This window comes from Lissotriton helveticus, chromosome 5_1, assembly GCF_964261635.1.
Source record: "Lissotriton helveticus chromosome 5_1, aLisHel1.1, whole genome shotgun sequence".
In the NCBI taxonomy this organism is placed as follows: Eukaryota; Metazoa; Chordata; class Amphibia; order Caudata; family Salamandridae; genus Lissotriton; species Lissotriton helveticus.
In genome coordinates, this window is record NC_136065.1 from 844,027,280 (window position 1) to 844,049,467 (window position 22,188).

General features: G+C 44.8%; 1 protein-coding gene and 1 long non-coding RNA gene across 4 annotated transcripts in view; one reads left to right on the forward strand and one right to left on the reverse strand.

Moving 5' to 3' along the window:
- FUOM (fucose mutarotase) overlaps positions 1–1,355 on the reverse strand; it is a 62,120-nt gene extending 60,765 nt beyond the window's left edge. For both annotated transcript variants that reach the window (XM_078643312.1, XM_078643313.1), the window contains exon 1: positions 1,163–1,355. In XM_078643312.1, the coding sequence (XP_078499438.1) occupies positions 1,163–1,247 (85 nt within the window). In that variant the 5' untranslated portion in view covers positions 1,248–1,355. The remainder of the gene's footprint in view (positions 1–1,162) is intronic.
- Positions 1–22,188, forward strand: part of LOC144754954 (uncharacterized) — a 94,621-nt gene that overhangs the window by 28,899 nt on the left and 43,534 nt on the right. The window lies entirely within an intron of this gene.

The following is a 22,188-nucleotide window of genomic DNA, read 5'->3' on the forward strand; positions in this document are numbered from 1 at the left end:
GCGTCGGGCTGAGGGATGATCCCTGGGGTACGCCGCAGATGATGTTGGTGGCTTCGGAGCGGAAGGGGGGGGGGAGGCGCACGCTCTGTGTTCTGCCGACGAGGAAGGATGTGATCCAGTCCAGGGCCTTTTCTTGGATTCCGGCTTTTGGAAGCGAGCCTTTAGTGTGCGGTGGCAGACTGTGTCGAAGGCGGCTGATAGGTCCAGGAGGATGAGGGCCGATGTTTCTCCGTTGTCTAGTTGAGTCCTGACGTCGTCTGTGGCTGCGATGAGGGCTGTCTTGGTGCTGTGGTTTCTTCGGAATCCGGACTGGGACGGGCCTAGTGAGGTGTCTAGCACAGTGACTATATGGTAAGATTAGTGACCAGATGGCTGACATTACGTACACGCCTCTTTTCCATTCCTGGACTTTGCTTTTACACACCATTGTTATTAGGTGTGCCGGTCCTACTGGCTCAATTAAAAGGAACCAGGACTAATACAACTCCCAGAATGCAGTGATATGTAATGCTCATTCATGGTGCGCAAAGGACTCAAGCCACGAGATTAACAAGTCACTCAATATCCTTATCTAGTGATGACACCTGAGCTATGCCAGCTTGTGGGAGCTCTTGACTCTTAACTCATGCAGCGCAGCAGTAGCAGGCTCCAGAACACACTACTTGCTGCCCGTCAGGGTCCCAATCCAAGATGGACATCGGCCTGATCCATGCGTTTCAGATGGGGCCCCAGTGGCACCTCGTGCATAGCTCCAAACTTGCCCATGTTATTACGAGGTCATCTAATGTCCAACTTGAATTCCTTTTGCCAACAGCACAACAGTATTTTCGTTGGTAGGAGAAGCATGCGCCTAAACTGCCAACATTCAAAGTGAAGGTGGGTAAAAAGTCACCCTTAGCTGAAGGCCCCTCTCCTGCGTTAGGCCAAGTTTCAATTACGTCGATGCCAAGGTTTGTTCTTAAAAATATTTGGGTCCTGACATGACAATAAAATTAAACGAAAAAATATGTCATGCATCCATCAAACGACAACTCCACGAGTGCTAGCAACTTAACTACACGATTAAATAGATCGAAACAGAAATGACAACGTTGTAACGTGTTTCGAGGCTGAGCTACCAGGCCACGAGCACTTCTGTTTACACCTGTAAACCGTCTCTTACCGATCTCATCGCCGTGCCCCATCCCGGCCAAGGCGAAGAGCAGCTCCGGGGAGAGCACTGCGGGAATCCCCTTCAGCACAACCATGGCAACACACCGCTTAACCCAGGATCACACAAACCGGTAACAGATTCCAACAACATTCAGCACGGAACTACCACAGCATCACGCGCGCCTTGCCCTTCCACGTCCTATCCCGCCTCCTTGTAGGTACCGCGCCCCCAGGGAGGAGCTGAGCAGGCTGCGAGTCCTTCCGGCCAGCAGAGCACGCATGACGGATACATGCATCCAGACACAACTTAATTGTAGCGAAACTTAGCCTTAGCTGTACAAGCGACGACATGTTCTTGTTAACGCAAGCATGGACGGAGGAACTGTGGGGGCGCGGGGGTTTTATACCCTCCTCCACATATTTTGGAGGTGTGGCATTGTAAATACGGTGAACGGACTATTACAGGTAAGTAACGTAAAAATAAATAAAAACATTTTCGTTGCGCGCGCTGCAACGCCAAATGTGATGCAGCGTGGGCAACACAATTAGTTGTATTTGTTTTTTACATTACTTACCTGTAATCGTCCGTTTCCCGTATTTTAAACCCTCCACCGCCCCACATCACCGCACGGTGGAACGCCCTACACGGGCCGTCGCTGTGACTAGAATACAGGTCTTGGCACAATCAAAGGAAATCCTGGGCAAAACTCAGTTTGGGTTCAGAGCTTGTCTCAGCACAAGAGGACAATGTCTATATCCACATCTGCTGTCTAGTAAATGCGTGCTCGCCGCAGAAGTCTTTACATCTAGCTTGTATATCTCTCACTTCAGTTTTCAACCAAATTGAACTAAACTTTGGTGCATTTTAGAATACTTGGACTCGAACCATTCCTTAATTGTTTTTTTACGGAATCAGCATTGTGATCTCTTAGTTAGATAATGACCAGAAGGTGAGTGTTCAGAGAGCTGTGACCAAGCCAGAGGTGTTAATAGTGCTGTGTTTTGGCCGCCCTCTTTTTTATTTTGTATATGAATCAGTTGGAGGTATGTTTAGGGGGAAGGGAAAGGACCCTATTAGGATGGGTAGACAGGGCTTGGCAGTTCGGGCTGGACTGTTCCCATGAGGCACAGGGTCAAACTGATTTGCATATGGCCATGTCTGAACTGGTGTGGCGGAGTGAGCTAAAGTACGGTGATGGATTAAACCCAGATCAGTTGACTGGGGGTGAGTGTTTGTATTGTCAACGCTCCGTCCATCATCACCTTTGGTTTCTCTAGAAAAAACAACCCCATTGTTATATTCTTCTGATTCTGTTATTCTGTCCAGGACTAACAAGCTGAAAAAAACGAATTGATTGCTAGGTACCATTTATGGATTATTTGAAATAGCCGCTAAAGCTCCATAAAACATATATTTTAACTGTGGGCCCCAAAGCCCATAACAAAAAAGCATTTATATGAAGTGCCATGTACTAGAGCAAGCAGAACAAGTTACTTACCTTTGTTAAGGCACTTTCTGGTATATATTCTATCTAATCACAGATTCCTAACATTTAGAATAAACCCAGCACCAGACTTGATCAGGAATTTTTCATAGCAACTGCTCCCGCCTATTAGCAGGTGTTACCATCAGGATGTGTGGCGGGGGCACCCCACCTCAAGAAGTGTCAGCACAGAGACGCATTTAGGCGCTACTCGTGCATGCTTACGTTAGTTTACATGGAACAGTTCTGCACGCTGAGACACTGACTAACCATTGCAGATTGGAAATAATATTGTGTCAAATCTAACTTTGGACCTTTTTAGAATTATAGTAATCCACTTCACAGAGTGTGAAGGAGGGAGGGTGGGGGTAAATCTGCTCTTAGCTCGAGTATCCACCGAAAGAGCTGTACCAAAGGTAAGCACTTGTTCCTATCACCTTTTGCATAAATAAAAAAGCAGTAGGAAGATCTAAGGATGTGGAGGATCTAAGGATTCAGCTGCAAAACTGAGTGGGTGACATGGCCCTCAATGCTGACTTGACTGTCAAGGCAGTAGTGCTTGGTGAATGTTTGCGCGGATATCCTTGTAGCAACCTGGCAGATGTGTAGTACTGTAACACACCTCACCAACACCGTTGTGACTGGCATGGCTTTGCTAGAATGAACCTACAGTCCCCTGGGTGACTCCCCATTGCTATACATAGCATGTTATTATTCACAAGATGATGCATCTGGACATGGTTATTCCTTCACTGCCCATCCCTTCTTAGCACTGACAAAGGCTTTAAAAACCTGATTGTCAAATCAGTAATCCGTTGTGCACTCAATGTAACAAATGAGAGCTCTTTGTGGGTCCATACTGTGAAGCCTGTCTTTCTGAGAGGGATATGGTGGAGAGAAGATAGCAGGAAGAATAATGAACTGCCCCAAATGAAAGGGCATTAAGAAACAATGTCCTGATAGGTAAGGATGTGTAGGCAATTATTTATGCATGCATACAGCATTACTCACAAGGAAAGAAGGAAAGCTCATTAGTTTGAAAAAAGATAGTTATTCATCTTTATATTGCGACATAAGTTCATGGTCGAAACATTTACAGTTAGAAGCAGCACTGCATAAATAAATTAGTGGCAACCATATAAAACTTGGTGCTAAAAGGTGATTGTGATGAAAGTGGCGACGCAAGTGGAGAAGTGAACAGCAAGGACGGCGCACTGTGACAGAGTACAAGTAATTTACAGTGTGTGGCTCCAAAGCAAGTGATAACGTGATATCACAATACACAAAGTTTTTCAATTGAAGGTTGAGCCACAAGAGAGGAGTACGCCTGTTAGTTAAGCTACAGCTACAGCTTCCTAATTTGGGAATTTCCCTTCCTTATGTTGGTGAACTCTATATACCCATTTTGTATGTGATTATAGTCCTTTTAAAATGCCCATCACAACTGGTAGCTTGAATAAGAAAGGTTGTTCAACACAAATGTATAAAGGCCGAAATGGCTGACAAATAACATGTAATGCTACCCCCCCAGAATGAGACTTGCAGTACAGAGATAGCAAAACGAAACAGCTGATCATTTTAGCTTGTAGCGGTTAAACCAGATGGTCTGCACACCAGGCCACAAAATGCCCCGACTATATAAATTTGGTAGATGGGCGCCTACCTTCAAGAACGTCCACTACTTCAGCAGGTCATTCAAATCCGCTAAGTTGTCACCACTCAATTTACATGCATGGAGGTGTAGGTTGTGCAAGTTTGGGTGTAGGACCCAGTCTTATTACTGAGACAGGATGTACTCCTGGAAAGGCAGACAGATTGGAGGACTAATGCCTAGGCTCCACAGAGTGTACCCCACTCTCCTGGCCCAGTCTTAAACTGTTAAAATGACCTGAACCTGGGGTGTCTTCATCTTCGTTTCCTAGGGAGCCTTCTAGCTCTAGCTCAGAGTACTCCTGAAATTTGTGTTCCTGCTAGTGAAAAGATCCAACCAAGGCATGCCCCACTGGGTGAAGATGCCTTAGACTATCTCTGGGTGAAGACATTATGTGTAGCCCACCAGTCAATGTCTTCTTGCTCAGCTCATCTGCACTGATGTTGAGTAAACTCACCAAAACACTGACTACTAGGTACCGGTAGGTCCAGCCATTTCCTAGGTGCAGCTCCTTCTGACAAGGGGTCCACATCCTCACACTGACTGCTTGTTGCAGTACCACAAGGCTGAAGTGTTGCCTGTCAAGACCTGAAATGGTTTTCCTTTGATGGAAGAGATTTAGCCCTTCACGTCCCAACATACAGTGTGTAGCTTTAGGAGGTTGGAATGGAGCTTTTGCTCCACTCGAGACCAAAGGACCATTATCTCCACTTCTTCAAATGGCTACTCCAGCCCAGAGAAGATCCATCCGTTTTCACATTAGCTCCGGGTGAGGTAGAGAGATTGGCCTGCCGCAGGATAGGTTGGTGTCCACTGTCCATCACTGAAGGTCCCAGGCTGTTTCCTTTCCTTCAAGATGCAGATTCTGCCTACAGAAAACTCCACCATTGATCCCATTGGAGGTGGAGGTTCCACCGCAAGGGTTGCATGTGCCAGTGGCACTCTGGATTAGTAGGCTGCATGCGGCCAAGAGTCAGGCCTTAGAACCCTCCGTGCTGAGATCTAGGTGTGAGCCTGGAAATATAGTGATCACACCCAAAATGTCCTGGTCTGGCTGTGGAGGTGGAAAAGCTTTGAACGTCACATGGTCCAGGACGACCCCTAAGAAGGGAATCCTCTGAACGGACATCAAATGGTACTTTGGCTTACTGATGGAAAAATCCAGAGTTGACAGAAGGGTTTTAACTCCCCTCACCTTTCTCCACCTCCTGGAACATCTCAATGGACCCTTTGACCAAAAGCAATTGCACTTTCTGACAAAGAGTGGCGGCATGAAGTTCATGTGAAAACATACTAAATATGTGGGGGGAGGAGTTAAAGGCTAAGGCGTAACCTCTCTTAACAATCTGCAGCATCCAATGGTCTGCTATACTGGTGCACTAGCCAGGCAGAAAATAAAGATTATTCTCCCTACTTACTGAGCATTACAAAGAGAGGAGGAATCAAAGCTGCTTTGTCACAACTGTGGGAGCAAGATGGAAGAAAAAAATTTGCAGACTTTTGTGATGAGCACAAGCTCTCGTCAGCATTGTGTCCTTATGCTGTGGAAGGGTTGTTCTGGCTGGGGCATTGGTTGTGAGGGCTCTCTCTGGTAGTAGGCGGGGCCCTGCAAGTTTTCTCTGAACTTCTTACACTGCTGATGAAACTGGTGAGCTGGAGAGGGCAGACCCCAGAGTGTGCTGTAGCACGACTGCCCTTGAAGCGTTCCAACACAGAGACAGACTGTTCACTGGAGTCTGGAACCATCAAAAGGCATATACACAAGGGGTGCCTGCACATTCCTAGAAAGTCCTGTAGTGTGCATTCATTGATGATGCTGAAGCACTACAGTGATACTGATGGCTTGTCCGATATAATTCATCATGTCTAGGTCAACTCTCTTGATGTATTTGGCTGCATCTTGTCTTCTTTGGAGAGCCAAAGATGTTATGGAATTCATCAAGGATAACCATCAAGATCTTGCTGGCCATGTCCTAGAGCTCATGTGTGTATTGTCCCAGCAGGCAAACAGCTCTGAGAAACCTCCAGGCCAATCTACAGAAGAAACAAGCTTTTCCAATGCAATAGGTTGCTCATTTTCGAGAGTTTGAGCTATTGGCATTGTAAATGACAATACCTTTTCTATATTTGCTTTGAAAACCTGCAAGTGGTGTCTAAACACGTACTTTGTACTTATAGTCCTTGCTTCTGAGAAGCAAGGGTGGCAGTAACTGTGCCTCTTTTACTGCCAGCCTTGCTTCTCGTAAGCAAGGATTAAAAGTACAAAGTGTGTGTATACGCACTGATTGCAGGTTTTCAAAACACAGAAATAATAGTATTTGTAATTTACAATGTTTTTACAGAATTCATCGGCAGATTTCAAAATATTTTTGGTTGTGCATGTAGCCACAGAGAAGTGTTATGCTTGTGTGACCTCTTGCCATTTTTCATTTAATGTCTGTAGATTCTGTATTGGGAGGTGGGTAAATGAGGGTGTGCGGGTCACTCTGTGTGTATGTGTGCATTCATGTGTGTGCAAATGTGTGCATGTGTGTGCATGTGCACGTGTGTGTGCGCACGTGTGTGTATGGGTGCACATGTATGTGTGTGTGCATGTGTGTGTCTATGTGTACACGTGAATTTGTGAATTTGTGTGTATATGTGTGTGCAAGTGTGTGTGTTGCTATCCTTGCAGTACTATTTCTTTGTGAGAGAAAACCTTGAACTGCTGATGACATATTGTTCCTGTCCTGTATCTGCTTGTGACACTTGAGAAACCCTTTAATCTGTACGAAAATGCAAACTATTGGTTTTGCCATTGTTTTCTTTTCTTGGTGCGAATCAGATTGCAAGCTGCATCTTTCAGAGCGTAGGAATTATGCGGCACCCTAAACATATTTATTGTAGGGCAGCAGAAAAGACGTTATGTGAGCTGGGAAACGCCCTTCACCCTCCAAAGTATGATAGATACCTCTTCTTGGCTGTCCGTTTACTGTTCAAGTACAGAGATGCAGGGATGACTGATAGAAGTCACGCAGAAAAATGGAAGAGCAGCAGCAGGCCTCGCAGCAAAGGAGGGACGTGAACATATTTCCCGTTATTTTTATAGACACCTTCAGCTACCAGCTTGTCGTTAGCAGCGCTAAAAATAAGAAAAACCTCTCCCCGTTTGAAGTTCACAATGTTCGAGCTGCTTCCACTTCAGCAGAGTGTAACGTGCTGAAATTGCAACAGCTACCAGCATGCAGCCGTGGTACGCCTGTGCCATGTAAACTAGAACTGCCAGCAAAGGCCGAATACAGAAAGACTATTGGGTACCTTCAATGTGACTTAAAATGGCCTTTCTATGCGCTTGTATAATTTCCCCAAAAAATGATCTAGAGTCTACTGGATCCCCTTCTGGGAGTTAAAAGAAAAGAGGTTAATATGTCTCCCCGAATAAATGTTTAAACACTGGCCATCAAAGACCAAGAAACAAATGGCAACAGTTACCAGTGAAAGGTGGGCTGAAGTATGAACGAGTGTAAAAGGAAGCCAGCAGGCATCGTTAAACAGTTAAGCCGTGATCTGGATCTAAAATAAGAAATGTGTTGTGCAATATGTTTGCAATCCTGTCCACAAGTAATAATTTGGGCCTGCACAACCTTAAAAGCAACTAAAGGGGACCTCTTCCCCTTTAATTGGTTTCAGTTTCAATTCCTCCATTAGAAGGTCTAAAACAGTTCATGAAAAACGTAAATCGGTGAAGCAAATGTTTTTAGAATTCAACAGAAAAGTAAAATGTAATTATACTACACTGATGGGACTATGGCGATTAACAAAAAAATGTGAAGCACAATAGAAATACAATAAAACATGTGCTACATTAGTTTAACAGAAATCATTTAACAGCCGTTAGCATAATTGTTAAACCCCAGCTCCTATAAAATCAAGCATTTGCAATGCAATAGGTCACGCATTACTGATAGTTTGAGGTATTGGCGTTGCCAATAATAATGCAATGCCAATAGCTCATACTTTCAGTAATGTGAGACCTAGTGCATTGCAAATGCTTGTGTAGTGAGCCAGGAACCAGCAATGTATGTCTCAGTGCAGTTCCGCAAGCAGAGGTTCCTAGTGAGCAAGGCACCATCACTGCTTGTCTAGTTGGAGTACCGCCAGCTGCTCCTAGAGGTCCCTAGTGAGCAAGGCACCAGCACTGCATGTCTAGGTGCAGTACCGCAAGCTGCATCCAGAGGTTTCTAGTGAGCAAGGCAGCAGCACTGCTTGTTTGGGTGCAGTACTGCAAGCTGCTCCTAGAAGTCCCTAGTGAGCAAGGCAGCAGCACTGCTTGTTTGGGTGCAATACTGCAAGCTGCTACTAGAGGTCCCTAGTGAGCATCATAAACTTTTGTTCACAAAAGGTACTGTCCCCTGCAGAAGATATGGTAAATCCACCCTACCCATAATGCATTGCATGCAAGGCAGTACCATGAGTACATTCAAATAGCTATGTCCATATATACAATTAGTAGCTTTGAAATATGACAAAAGAATTATTATAATAATTCCGGATTAGGTTGTACTCTATGTGGAGCTGATGAAGGGAAATTTATAGAACGTCTAATATGAATGTGAAGAATTGCTAGCACGTAAAGTTCCCACTGCCAACCTAGTTTAGGACCAAGTAAGTGTCCTGTCTGAAGGCCTTTAAGAAAATAGTGCCTTGAGGCTGTAGTTAAAATCTAGGGTATAACAACACATGCAATAGGGATGTCCTCATGGGAGGGTACAAGAAGAGACAAGGCAGTACTAAGGAGGGACTGCTAAGCCTAATGACCAACGAAAAGCCACAATTTACAAAGAACAGGGACAGGAGCCAAGTAAAAAGATGGGCGGAAAGCATGCGGAGCTTTAGGCCCATATCCTGTATACTGGAATTAACAAAGGGAGTTAGGCCCAAAGGGACGAGGGTTAGGCCGGGCCGTTTATGAACTGTAATCTCTGAAAAAATTGCCAACACCTCAATATTATTAACAACGCTTAGTTATTTACGCTAAAAGACAAACACTTTGCTACTGTTTATCTTGGTATATTTAATGATACCTTTTTTACTTTATGTATTTCACTAGATTTAAAGCATTGGTGTACAAAGAAAAAAATATCAGTGTTTCACAATCAACATCACAAACCAATTCAAAATAAACATTTATAAAATCATTAGTGCTCAAAAAGACAGTATCCAACATAATACAAACAATAATTGTGAATAAATATTGTCAATAAACAACAACAGTCTTTAAGTGTCTAAGTGGACTTCCTTGAAATAACCAATAACGTTTAGACAAGAAGAAAATACTTAGCAAAAAAAGTTTCAATTCACAAGTGAAAAATCAAACATGATGTTTAGCCTATTTAGCTTATTTTAAAATAAGCTTGTTAATAATATTGAGGTGTTGGCAATTTTTTCAGAGATTACAGTTCATATCCTGTATACAGCATGTCTCGAAGAAACAGCGCAAGTGTTGCCTAGGCGACACATAAAAACAAAAGGTAGGCTTCATTTGGTGTATGTTTGTGCTCTTTGACACAAACCGACTGACTGCGTACTGCAAGAATATACCAGGTTAGACATCTGAAATATTCACAACAAGGAATACAGTGAATAAAAAAAAAACAGTTAAGTGAATTGTTTATAGCGTGGCGCCCTGCCCGGAGGCAGGGGGACAATGAGGAGCAAGCTGCCAGCTGCCCAAAAAAAAGAACGGAAGGGGCACGGCCGCTATAGTTTAAGCGTGCCGTCCTTGTAATAAATAAATAAATAAAAAATGTACATTAAAAGGGGCAAGTTGCAAGGAAAATAAAGACGCGCAGCCGGTATAGTTAAAGCATGCTGCTCTGCCAAAATAAAAAACAATAACGTAGATGAAAAAGTGCAAGCAATGCATGGCGTGCCTGCAGCAGGGGGAAATTATTAAAGAAAATAGTGCTCACAGACTAAATAAGACATACTGCTCAACAACAGAAGTAAAAGAGCCAGTCCTCTAAGGAGGTTACAAATGTAGACAAGGCGGTACTAAGGAGGGACTAACAAGCCTATTAATGAATCAGACGCCTACATTTAGAAAGGACAATGACACAAGCTAATGAAAAATGTGGGCGGAGAGTGGGTGGAGCTTCAAGTCTATACCTGAATACAGCATGCCTCGCAGAGCAGCACATGCGCTTCCCAGGCTCGACCTAAAAACTCTCTTCCCAAAAGTTTCAATGCATTTTGATTCCCTCTCTGGGGGCGCAGTAGGGTATGCATTTGGATTTGACTTACTAGTCGAGACCTACTAAGGGAGTTGGGCGGTGAGTCAAAAGGCCAGATCACCTGGGGCATGAGGTACTGGGTTTTTAAGAACCGGTACCGAACCTACAGAACCGGTAACCCAGCGGTGCCAGGGGATCAACACCCAGAGACCTCGGGTTCTCCTGAGTCAGACCTACAGAAACTTCAGAGTCTTCCAGGTGAAGTCAAAGATTAGTTTATTGTTTGCAACCAAGGTGACAGGGTCCTAGAAGTACAATACCAGTATATTCAGGAGACTGCACACTTTCACGAAGTTAGGCTTCTCTTCTTATACAAAATATTCAGCCTTGGGCAAAACATTCCTTGGATTCGTGGTATTTCATTTATGGTTACTGATTACAAAAGAAAAGCAGAGTCATGATGACATGTACATATTTCACGTCGTGCTGCCCATAACAAATCATCCGGCAAGGCCCAACATTTCATCAGATATCGCTGTACCCCTAATAAAAATGGTCACCTCCCCATCATAAAGCAAGTGAGGAGAAGGAGTGGAGAAAGATGTGAGCGAGATATGGCAGGTGTGCGCGCTGAAATGGTTTTATGGCTGGTTGGGCCTAGATGCTATCTTGCTCGGCCACTGGGAGGGAACTGACCTAACGAGTTCGGCCTGGGGCAATGGTTCTAACTTGTACTGGGGTCAGGGAGAAGTCGATTAAGGAGTATGTGTCCTTGTGGAATCAAATTCAACTGGATTAAGGCCTATGTAGAGGGCAACATGCAGCTAAGGGTTTAGAAGGTAAATGACGATTTCGAGGTGAAATTGTCACTCGAATATGCCGAAAATACATGTACTTGATGTACTCGTCATTCTCGGTCTTTTGATACCAAATTCGTCCTATTTCGACGAAGTTTTTATTCTCGAGTCCAGTACTATTATATGAATCCAGATTTTTCAGAACCACAGACCCTCCTTTTGCCCTTACATAGGCAATTAATCTATCCTCATGTTAATCTGAGTCCAGATCTATATTCCTAAAGTCATTGAGATGTTGCTGCAACATCATTCTAGTGCTGAGCTCATGTCTTGACACAGGCTTCCTTACACATGATGTAACACAGAGGCCACATATTGCAGGAGCACACTGTATGCATAGACAGAACAGGAAAAGAATGGCTAAGACCATCCCAATGACCATCAGAATTTTCCATCCCCAGGCAGATATCAGTCCCCAGAACCATCCCATTAATGACCAATCTCCTTTATCCACATGGATAGATTCGGAAATTTTATGTAGTTTGGAGATGGCCCCGTATACTGTTGGAGCATTATCTGGAATAAAAATGCAACAACTGGACTGGATCAATTTGCATACTCCACCTCGGTCCGCAAGTATTACATCCAAAGCGACCCGGTTCTGAAGGGTCATCAGTCGATCCGACTGGAGCTCAGCAGTCAGGTTACTAAGGGCACCAGCAGTTTCAATCACGGTGGATTCAACTACCCTTGTCAATTGCCTTATGTTTCTGCTGTTAGCCATGGCTCCCCAGAACGGCAGAAAACCCATTGCAAAGTCACCAAATTCTTGACCTGCAGTGTCTTCTTTACTCAAAACACCTCTAACTACCCTTGTCCGATGGTAATCCGCCGCTGCTGTGTAGGTGGGAGGTAACAGGAATGAAACAAAACATGAGCCCGAGAAGTCAGGGGGCAACCATGTATAGGCTCTATCACGGCAGATGAAATAAGTACCCTTAGCGGCTGAAAAGGCAGGGGAAGTCTGGGATCCAAAAACGTACGTTTCTGTACAGACACTCTTCCCTAGCTGAGCTCTGGGATTCTTACCAATACCTTGCAGACACAGGTGACCTTGATGGGGTACGATCCAGATAGGGGACGATCTCTTGGCTTGCTGTTTCTCACTTAATGTAGTGCCATATCCGGTCACATTCCAACCTACATATGCAAGTATTTCATCATCCGGGGTATCTTCGTAAGAAGTTACTTCCTTGATCATGTCAACTATACCCTTGACTAGGGCGCTAGTCTTGAGGTTGTCTTTTACAGAACGTAGGGGTTGGATTTCTCGTGCATATATGAACATTGTCCTATATGCCCATACTGACCCATTGCGACTAAATGGCAGGACCAAATAGGGGATACCTCTGTCCGTGGTGTGGGGCATGAGACCACACACCCAACAGTTGGTTGTGTTCATTACAAGTTGGTGTTGGTGTAATAGCTGAACGAAGGAGTTATTAATGAACTCTAATCTCCTATTTGATTCGTGGTCAGGCAAAAGGGTGGAAAGAATGAGAGGAAACAGTAGGAGGAGGTATGGGTGATGTAGTGGGCGCAAATGTCACATGAAAAGAGAATAAAACATAGCTTATCAAAAAGACCACTACGCTAAATAGCATAAAAATACACATTATTATAAAAATTCTCTTCCTTATTGTTTTCAAAAGTCTCTGCTTAAAGTTCATTTGTTTGGCAGTTCTCTCCACATCAGGAAACTCCATCCTCTCTAATGTGCTGCCCGCGGCTGTAGGTTGTTTCTGCTAAAGGATGCTTCCGTCAGTCTAGGGTAGCTCCCTTGGACCAACTGGAACCAGCGACCTATCGTCGTCAGCTGCACCCAAAAGTCTTTAATCAACCGCGACCCTAGCAGCGGAACCCGGATGGCGGTTCGAAAAAACCCAAAAATAAGCAAGTTACCTAGATGGGAGAATCTGCACTTTCAAAAATAGGATTTTGGGAAAAAAACGCATTTTTTATTAGTCCACAGGTTTTTCTCTCGGATCATAAAATAAATCACTTTTACTTTAGTCTGTTTTTCTTGGTCGCAAATTGTAGCGTCTTTTCCCGGGTACTGTCTGGTCCAGAAATAGTAGCTCAGGTTCCACAGAGTTCAATTGTTCTGGTGGTGGCGCAGTTTCTGAAAAAATGTTCCCACTTTCGCAATCAGGATTGGCTTCTTTCACACGTTCATCAGTTGTGCGCTCTGAGTCAGTGCCTCCTTTTCGGACCCATTGGTCATGTGGCAGAGGGAAGGGTATTTTCTTACAATGGATCCCGTGGACCCAATTGGCCTTCCCCTCCACTCTAACAGTCGACCTTGTAGACAGGAGGACGAGGTGAGGCCCGGTCCATCTGGGCTGGTCGTTTCTTGTTCTTCGGAAATTGCGGACCAGCACCCAGGAACCGGGGTCAATGGAGTGACCCGGTGTCTCAGAGACCGGAGGCAAGGTGTTGTGGACCTGTTGATATAAAACACGCAATTTAGCCGTCAATTCATACAAATAGTCAAGCAAAATGGGGTGTTGCAGCTCGCTAAACTTCGTGGGCCTAGGCACTCCCCATATGTTGGCTGGCCGACCAAAGATTATTTCATAGGGGCTGAGTTTCATTCGCGAATGCACAGTCATTCTGGTGGATAGGAGTGCTAAGGGTAGAGCGTCAGGCCATTTAAGACCTGTGCTCGCTTGGATTTTGGCCAATTTAAGTTTAAGCGTGCCATTGTAACATTCCACTAATCCAGCTGATTGGGGGTGATTTGCAGCGTGGAACTTCTGCCTAATGCCTAGCCCTTCACACACTCTTTTCATCACACAACCCACAAATTCACTTCCGTTGTCCGACCAGACCATTCTAGGCATTCCGAACCTGGGGAAGAACTCTTTCACAAGGGCTTTCGCTGTGGACAAGGCAGTATTGTCCCTTAGGGGATAGGCTTCTACCCATCTTGAGAAGGCACAAACAACCACGAGCACATATTTTAAGTTGTTGCACCTCTCCATGTGTATGAAATCTAGCTGCAAAACCTCGAACGGATACGTAGGAGGTGCAAAATGACCAGCTGGAGTTGGGGTTCCCCTACCAGGATTGTGCTTCAGACATACCATGCAATTCTTGACAACATTCCCTGCACACTTGGGAATCCCTGAATTCTTCCACACTGGGGCCAACAACTCGCAAATCCCTTTCGCGCCGATATGGGCCATCCCATGAGCCATTGTAACCATTGCAGGCACATATGCATCGGGTAACAACCATCTCTGTTGCTTTGTCGATTCAATCCAACAACCATTTGCATCCATTCTCCCTGTACTTTCTCTCCACATGCTTAACTCTTTCTCCGTGGCCTCAGCTTGGATGGACTTCACACTTTCTATCGTGTCTTCACATATTCCAACATCACCAGTCCATCTTTCTGGGCTCGCGACATACATTCGGCTCATCATATTCTTTGCCGTTTCCTTAGCAGTTTCATCAGCAAATGCATTTCCACGACCAACATCATCAATCACTTTCTTGTGTGCACTACATTTCACGATCGCTACTTTCAGGGGCAACGTCAGTGATTCAAGAAGCTCATTCACCAACTGACCATGCTGAATCTTAGCTCCATGCGAAGTCAGGAACCCACGTTCTCTCCACAATCGTCCAAAACTGTGAGCCACTCCAAAAGCATACTGACTGTCGGTATAGACAGTCACTTTCATTCCTTTGGATAACACACATGCTCTCGTCAGTGCCACGAGTTCAGCGGCTTGAGCTGAACCATGTGGTATTCGCGCAGTTTCAACGATTGTGTGCAAAGTTGTGACAGCATATGCTGTAGTCACGTTACCATTTGGGAGTTTAAAGCATGAACCATCCACCCATAATGTACCATCACATTCAGCAAGAGGAGTGTCGAATAAATCAACTCTCCCTTTCGTCTCTTCCTCTGTTCTGAGGAAACAATCGTGCTGTTCTGAAGCATCCGATTCCTCAGCAATTGGTAACAATGTGGCTATGTTCAAGGTACTGCACCTTTTGATGTGCACATGGCTCGCTAGTAGCGTCAATTCATAACTGGACAGTCGAGCACTAGTTAAGTGCTGTGTCTTGGTCCTATTTAACAATGTGTCTACTGCATGCGGGACCATCACGATTAGTGTATTATTCATTACTAGACCTGCAGACTGTCGAATAGAAACAGCTGCTGCTGCTGTGGCCCTTAAACAACTTGGCAATGCTCGTGCTACCGGATCCAAAGTTGACGAAAAATAGGCGCATGGCCGCTGTCTATCTCCGTATAACTGAGTCAGCACAGACAATGCACAGCCCTCCTTCTCGTGGACATATAATGTGAAAGGCTTACTGTAGTTGGGGTTACCTAACACAGGGGCCGAACATAATGCTGTGCGTAATTCGAGAAAACTTCTCTGACACTCATCAGACCAAGGAATGGGATTGGGTGTATTTGTACACGTTAGTGCCAATAAGGGTTTGGCTAATAACGAAAAATTTGGAATCCACTGTCTACAGTACGATGTAATACCCAAGAAAGCGCGTACTTCTCTCTGCGTTCTTGGCACATTCAATTTAGCTATTGCCTGAATTCTTTCTGGGGTCAGTTTCCTTCCCTCCTTCGATAAGAGATGACCTAAGTAGGTCACTTCTTGTCGACAATATTGAAGCTTGGAAAGTGACACCTTGTGATGTAGATCACATAGATGACGCAGTAATTCCAACGTGGCCATTTTACATATTTTCTCAGTATCCGCAGCTATGAGCAAATCTTCCACGTACTGTACGAGAGTAGAACCTTTGGGCAAAACCATTGTGTCAAGCTGACTTTTCAGAGCTTGACTGTATATTGAGGGGCTTTCACAGTAGCCTTGAGGAGCTCGTTTAAAGCGGAAGCTGCGACCACCTAAACTGAAGGAAAAAATATCCCTGCTTTCCTCAGCAATCGGGATACTGAAGAAAGCATTCTTCAGGTCAATCACCGAAAACCAGGATGCAGAGGCTGGAATCATAGTCAATAATGTTGTAATGTCGGGGACAACTGGGAATTGTGGTTCCACTATCTTATTTACTTCCCTAAGATCAATCACAAATCTATACACAGGTGGCTGAGAAGGGTCCGTTCGTTTTAAAACAGGCAGAACAGGACTATTGCAAACATTGCCTCGTGTTTCTTCAATTACGTCTTTTTCAATCAACTCGTAAACAATCGCCAGCAAAGCTTTTTCGCCCTCATTGGATATTCTGTATTGGGGAATTCGTGGCATTTTGACATTCGGCTTCAATGTTACAATATACGGTGGAATTTCTAAAAGACCTACATCATTCGGACCAGTAGCCCAAATAATATCTGGAAGAAGTGCCAATTCTGCTGGAAGCGTATTCCTCGACAAATACATGGGAGAAACCACTTTCTTACCTAAAGTCAGTTGTACTCCTGAGGGAGAACAGTACAAAGTCGCATACAATCTTTTTAGCAAATCTAATCCTAGCAAATTTTCACCACAACCTGTTGTCAAAATAAGGGGTGCTTCGAATTCACAAGGACCAACAGAAAGAGATAAAGGGTCAGAAATCGGATTTCTAACCGGGGCGCCAGAAAAACCTACGGAAACGTTCATTTCGCCAGACAAAGGTGCGCCAGGGAGTTTGGAGTGCATAATAGAACTCTTTGTAGCACCAGTATCCAACAGAAAAGGTTCTGACACACCCGATGTAATCACCTCAACGTAAGGTCCACTCTGATCTACTGGAACTGAAACAACTCCCTCTCCTTGTCTAAGGCTGTCCTAGCAATCATTACTCTCCCACTGCTCATTTTCTGTGTAATACTCATCAACGTAGTATTGAGCTGTCCTGTCAGATACGTTATTTTGCTGGTCAAACCTGTTCATAGAGTTTTGTGGTGGAAGGGGACGTGCGTCCTGAGGGGCGTTTCCACGCCCTCTACCTCTAGGCGCTTGCTGACTACCACGACCTCTTACGCCAGTAATTCCATTTGCACGTTGTGGTAGGGCAGGACAGTCATATTTGTAATGACCCTCTTGTTTGCAGTATAAACACTGGTTGGGACCTACGCGGTTTTGATTGTAATCGAATCTCTGCAAGTTTCTCTGAGGCTGCTGAAAAGTGTTCTGGTAGTTATTCTGACCATTATTATTTTTATTACCACCACCACGTGGAGGATAGGCTTGCTGTAGCAAAACCTTCGTTTTGAGTTCTCTAGTTTTCTTCTCTACTTTATCTTTCTCATCCTTGTCTCTATTCTCGTAGTACTGTGCGGTAGCTAATATCTGGGCTGAAGATGAGACTGCCCAAGAACTTTCTGAATCTTTTAATTTCCTACACAAGTCTGGAAGTAGATTGTGCACAAATTTATCGACAAACAATCTCTGACCACCTTCTGTGGTCATATCTTGACCGCTGTGGTCAATGAATGTTTCTTCAAATCTGGTGAAGAAATCTGAAACAGTTTCTTCTTTCTTTTGCTTGCATGCAGATAACTTATCCCAATTTACGCGTATTGCAGGCATTATCGTTTTCATGTAATCTACTATTCTACCAGGTAGTTCCGCTATCAGGGGCTCAGGCTTGGCACCACCAACTTGTCGTGCATCTGCAGCAGTAATATTAGCCCACGTGTCACCTAATTCCTGGTCATGATCTACATGACGAATTTTTCCCCATAAAGGCTGTGGAACAACGTTCCCGAATAACATATCGATATCGGCCAAATTCATTATACATGACCCAGCAGTTTGCGACAATTCTTTATAGTACCCTGCAGGATTTTTACGCGGATCTGGTAGTGTTTGTTTGAGTGCTAAAACTTCAGCTCGCTTCCATGGAACATGTACCCATACGCGGTGAAAGTGGGGCAGGACAGGTGGGACAGCTGTCGCGTCACCCTCTCTCCATTGTGGGGGAACTTCTCTCATAGGGTATTGTCGTGCCTTTTTCCTACTAGATGCACTGGATTCCGATGGTGACCCAGAACTGCTTCCCTTACTTCGATATGATAATAGCATTTCAACTGCTTTTTCCACATCGGGACCTACAATCATACCCTCTCCAAACTTAAATCGTACACGACACATCTCTCGCGGGATGCATTCTTGATCATTGTCTTCTAAATCCTCGCCAAGAAAGACACACATTTGTTCGAACACATATCTCTGTGTCGCTGCTTCCCATTGATGGAAGACTTCCATGACAGACTGTAAATCATATTTTGCAGTGTCCATGACCCATTTCCGAGCTAAACCATTCAGGGAATCTCTCTCTTGATAATCAGGCAGTTGACTTCGCAACTGTCTTCGTCCTATGTTAGGGGTCGCAGCAGGCGACCCAAAAAGGGGTAAAAGAAGATTAGTAACAGTGCTGGCCATTTTCTGCCGAAGGGAAGGTGAAACTGAAGGACAAACAGATGAAAAAACGGGGTGAGATAAGGCGGGGGTAGAGATGGCAGAAGAGGTATCAGGAATAATAGATGTGGTACTAGGCAAAATCATAGAGGGGGCATTAGGAGATGTAGAAAGCACTGTAGGCAAAATCGCAGAAAACACAGGTGAAACAGAAGTGGTCGGTGGGCCTGGAGGAGGCTGCACCGGAAAAGTAGGAGCCAGCTGAAGAACAGCTGGTGGGTGCTGTGGAAGAGCCAGAGGCGCAGCTTGTGCAACTAAAGGTTGCGGGGGTGCTGTAGCATTCTGCGCATAGGGGGGTGGTGAAGTTAATAATTGCGACATTAATTGGTCTTTTTCACGCACTTTTGCTGTCCCTTGCTGAAGAGACGGCAAAACTGGATAACACTTATCTATTGCCATTTTACGTTGCCTGTCCAACTGCTCATTTATCTGCTCTTCCTCATTATCTTTAAACTGCACGGCAGCTTGCATTACTGAAAGTCCCCCTTCTCTCTTATTTTTCTTAGCTAATTTAATTTCTTTTTGTTTGGCTTCTTTGCGCCATAAGCGGAAAGAGTCAAACATCGCCGGCCGGGCTTTCTTTTTGAAGAGTTTAACTTCAAGGTTGTCTAAGATTTCAGAATCAAAGCTACCATATTGGGGCCATTTTAAAACACCATCTTTCCTAGTGTATTTAATCCATACCTCGTTGTAAACGATGGGGCCTACCCCATGTTTAACGTATAGCTCGTAAGTCGGAGTTCCAACTGGAGGAACCGGACACGAGTCCTCCAATCGGGAGTCCCTATTATTACTACCAAGACAAAACCAATTCCCGAGTCTAAGACTAGGCATCCTCGCTCTCTAGTCTAGTTCCAAAACTTCAAAGGATTTATCGATTACGATATTTCTCGTGAATACACGAGTCCTTCGGTTATGGTGCTTGCAAGAACCAATAAAAACCTTATGTATCTCCAAGATACCACAAAGTAAGTCCAACTAAGGACTGGGAGACGCTCCACTTATACTTAACTGAAAAATATCGATGGCTTCACCAGAAGAGTCGTCTCAGCGTTTCGCTCTACCGAAAATTTCAAGGGTCCAACATCAGGGCGATAGCCAGGGCAGCAGTCCTTGTAGCCGTCGGGAAGCGGGGAACCTCGCAGTAAAGACCTTCGGACCACGTCGACATGCAGGGGTCGAAGAGGTGGTGGGCCCTCCTCCGGAATTTTCACACGAAGCTCCTCACGATCTTCAGGCTGATTGGTACCACTGGAATCGCCCCACGTTGGGCGCCAAATGAGGTACTGGGTTTTTAAGAACCGGTACCGAACCTACAGAACCGGTAACCCAGCGGTGCCAGGGGATCAACACCCAGAGACCTCGGGTTCTCCTGAGTCAGACCTACAGAAACTTCAGAGTCTTCCAGGTGAAGTCAAAGATTAGTTTATTGGCTGCAACCAAGGTGACAGGGTCCTAGAAGTACAATACCAGTATATTCAGGAGACTGCACACTTTCACGAAGTTAGGCTTCTCTTCTTATACAAAATATTCAGCCTTGGGCAAAACATTCCTTGGATTCGTGGTATTTCATTTATGGTTACTGATTACAAAAGAAAAGCAGAGTCATGATGACATGTACATATTTCACGTCGTGCTGTCCATAACAAATCATCCGGCAAGGCCCAACATTTCATCAGATATCGCTGTACCCCTAATAAAAATGGTCACCTCCCCATCATAAAGCAAGTGAGGAGAAGGAGTGGAGAAAGATGTGAGCGAGATATGGCAGGTGTGCGCGCTGAAATGGTTTTATGGCTGGTTGGGCCTATATGCTATCTTGCTCGGCCACTGGGAGGGAACTGACCTAACGAGTTCGGCCTGGGGCAATGGTTCTAACTTGTACTGGGGTCAGGGAGAAGTCGATTAAGGAGTATGTGTCCTTGTGGAATCAAATTCAACTGGATTAAGGCCTATGTAGAGGGCAACATGCAGCTAAGGGTTTAGAAGGTAAATGACGATTTCGAGGTGAAATTGTCACTCGAATATGCCGAAAATACATGTACTTGATGTACTCGTCATTCTCGGTCTTTTGATACCAAATTCGTCCTATTTCGACGAAGTTTTTATTCTCGAGTCCAGTACTATTATATGAATCCAGATTTTTCAGAACCACAGGCAAGCCTATGATGCCTAGCTACCAGGCAACTTGCTGATTGTGCTGAACATAACTAAGGTCAAGTCACTATTACATTTTTCGTCATGGCTCCAATAAAAGGCTGCAAGCACTCTAGTATTGCAGGTCCAGGCTGTAAGATCGTGTCAATAGGTTTGTTTTTGTCACTATAGTAGGTAGTTGTAGGACACATCTGCTTCTCTATGGACTACTACCGTAAAGGACTCACTCTCCTCAGTAATGGGGTCCCGGTGGGGAGTCCAACACTGTTTCAGGAGAAGTTTAAGGTCCATCTGCATTTTGCAGATCTAGGTAAAAGTCACCATCGGTATAGGGAGGGGGTAAAAAAGTTATTTGCCTCCTCATCAATGTTTTCATCATTGGGGACATTTTAACATCCTTCAGCTATGGCCAAATCAGAGCCAAAGTAGGCTTCCAATCTCCAGCCTTGTATCGAGCCGAGTGAGAGCCTGGGAAAGTAAGGATTCTCCAAAGGTAGGGGCCCCATCCTGGTGATCTCATAATATGACATAGACCTGGTGCAATTAAACTAAGTTCTGGATCAGACACGGACATTGGGACCAGATCTGGTGCTGGTGTCCCTGAAAATTTGAGAGGAAGCATGGGCCAGAGTCTGCAAGCAGCCGGGCAAATGTGCTATGGGGTCAATTGGCTAAAAGTCCGAACCATCTGCCAAAAGTCCAACTAGAGGCCCCTGAGACTCCATGGGGCCTAAAAATGTGGCAATCAGATTCTGAATCATCATGAACAGTTGCAGCATGGCCTCTCTGAAGGCCTCTATTGTTGATGGGTCGACACAGCTTTGGAATCCTGGGAGCGGCAGAATCAGCCTTTGAATAGATATGAGTCAGACAGTGACGTTGGATCCTTGGCGTGTTAACTTCACAGCAAGTCCCAATTGTGAGAGAGGCAAGACTGAGAAATCCCACTTGGACTTAATGCGCTAGTGGCATAATTTGTCCTTGGACTTCATCTTTGACTTGCCCAAGCACAGTGACTTGAAGCGAGACCAGGATCTGTGGCTGAATAGGCCTCTGGCTTGGCAATGAATCAGGTCTGATGTTTGGAATGGGATCTAATTCGCTTTTTGTGCTCTGGGACATATCGTGGTAACGCTCTTGTGTCCTTCGAATGCATTTGAACATTTATTACATGACTTTGAGTTATTCTCAGACACCATAGGCAGACATCGTTGGGATACTTGATTTACATTTGCTTCCCGCAGCAGCAGCATGGTATGAGGCATGTCA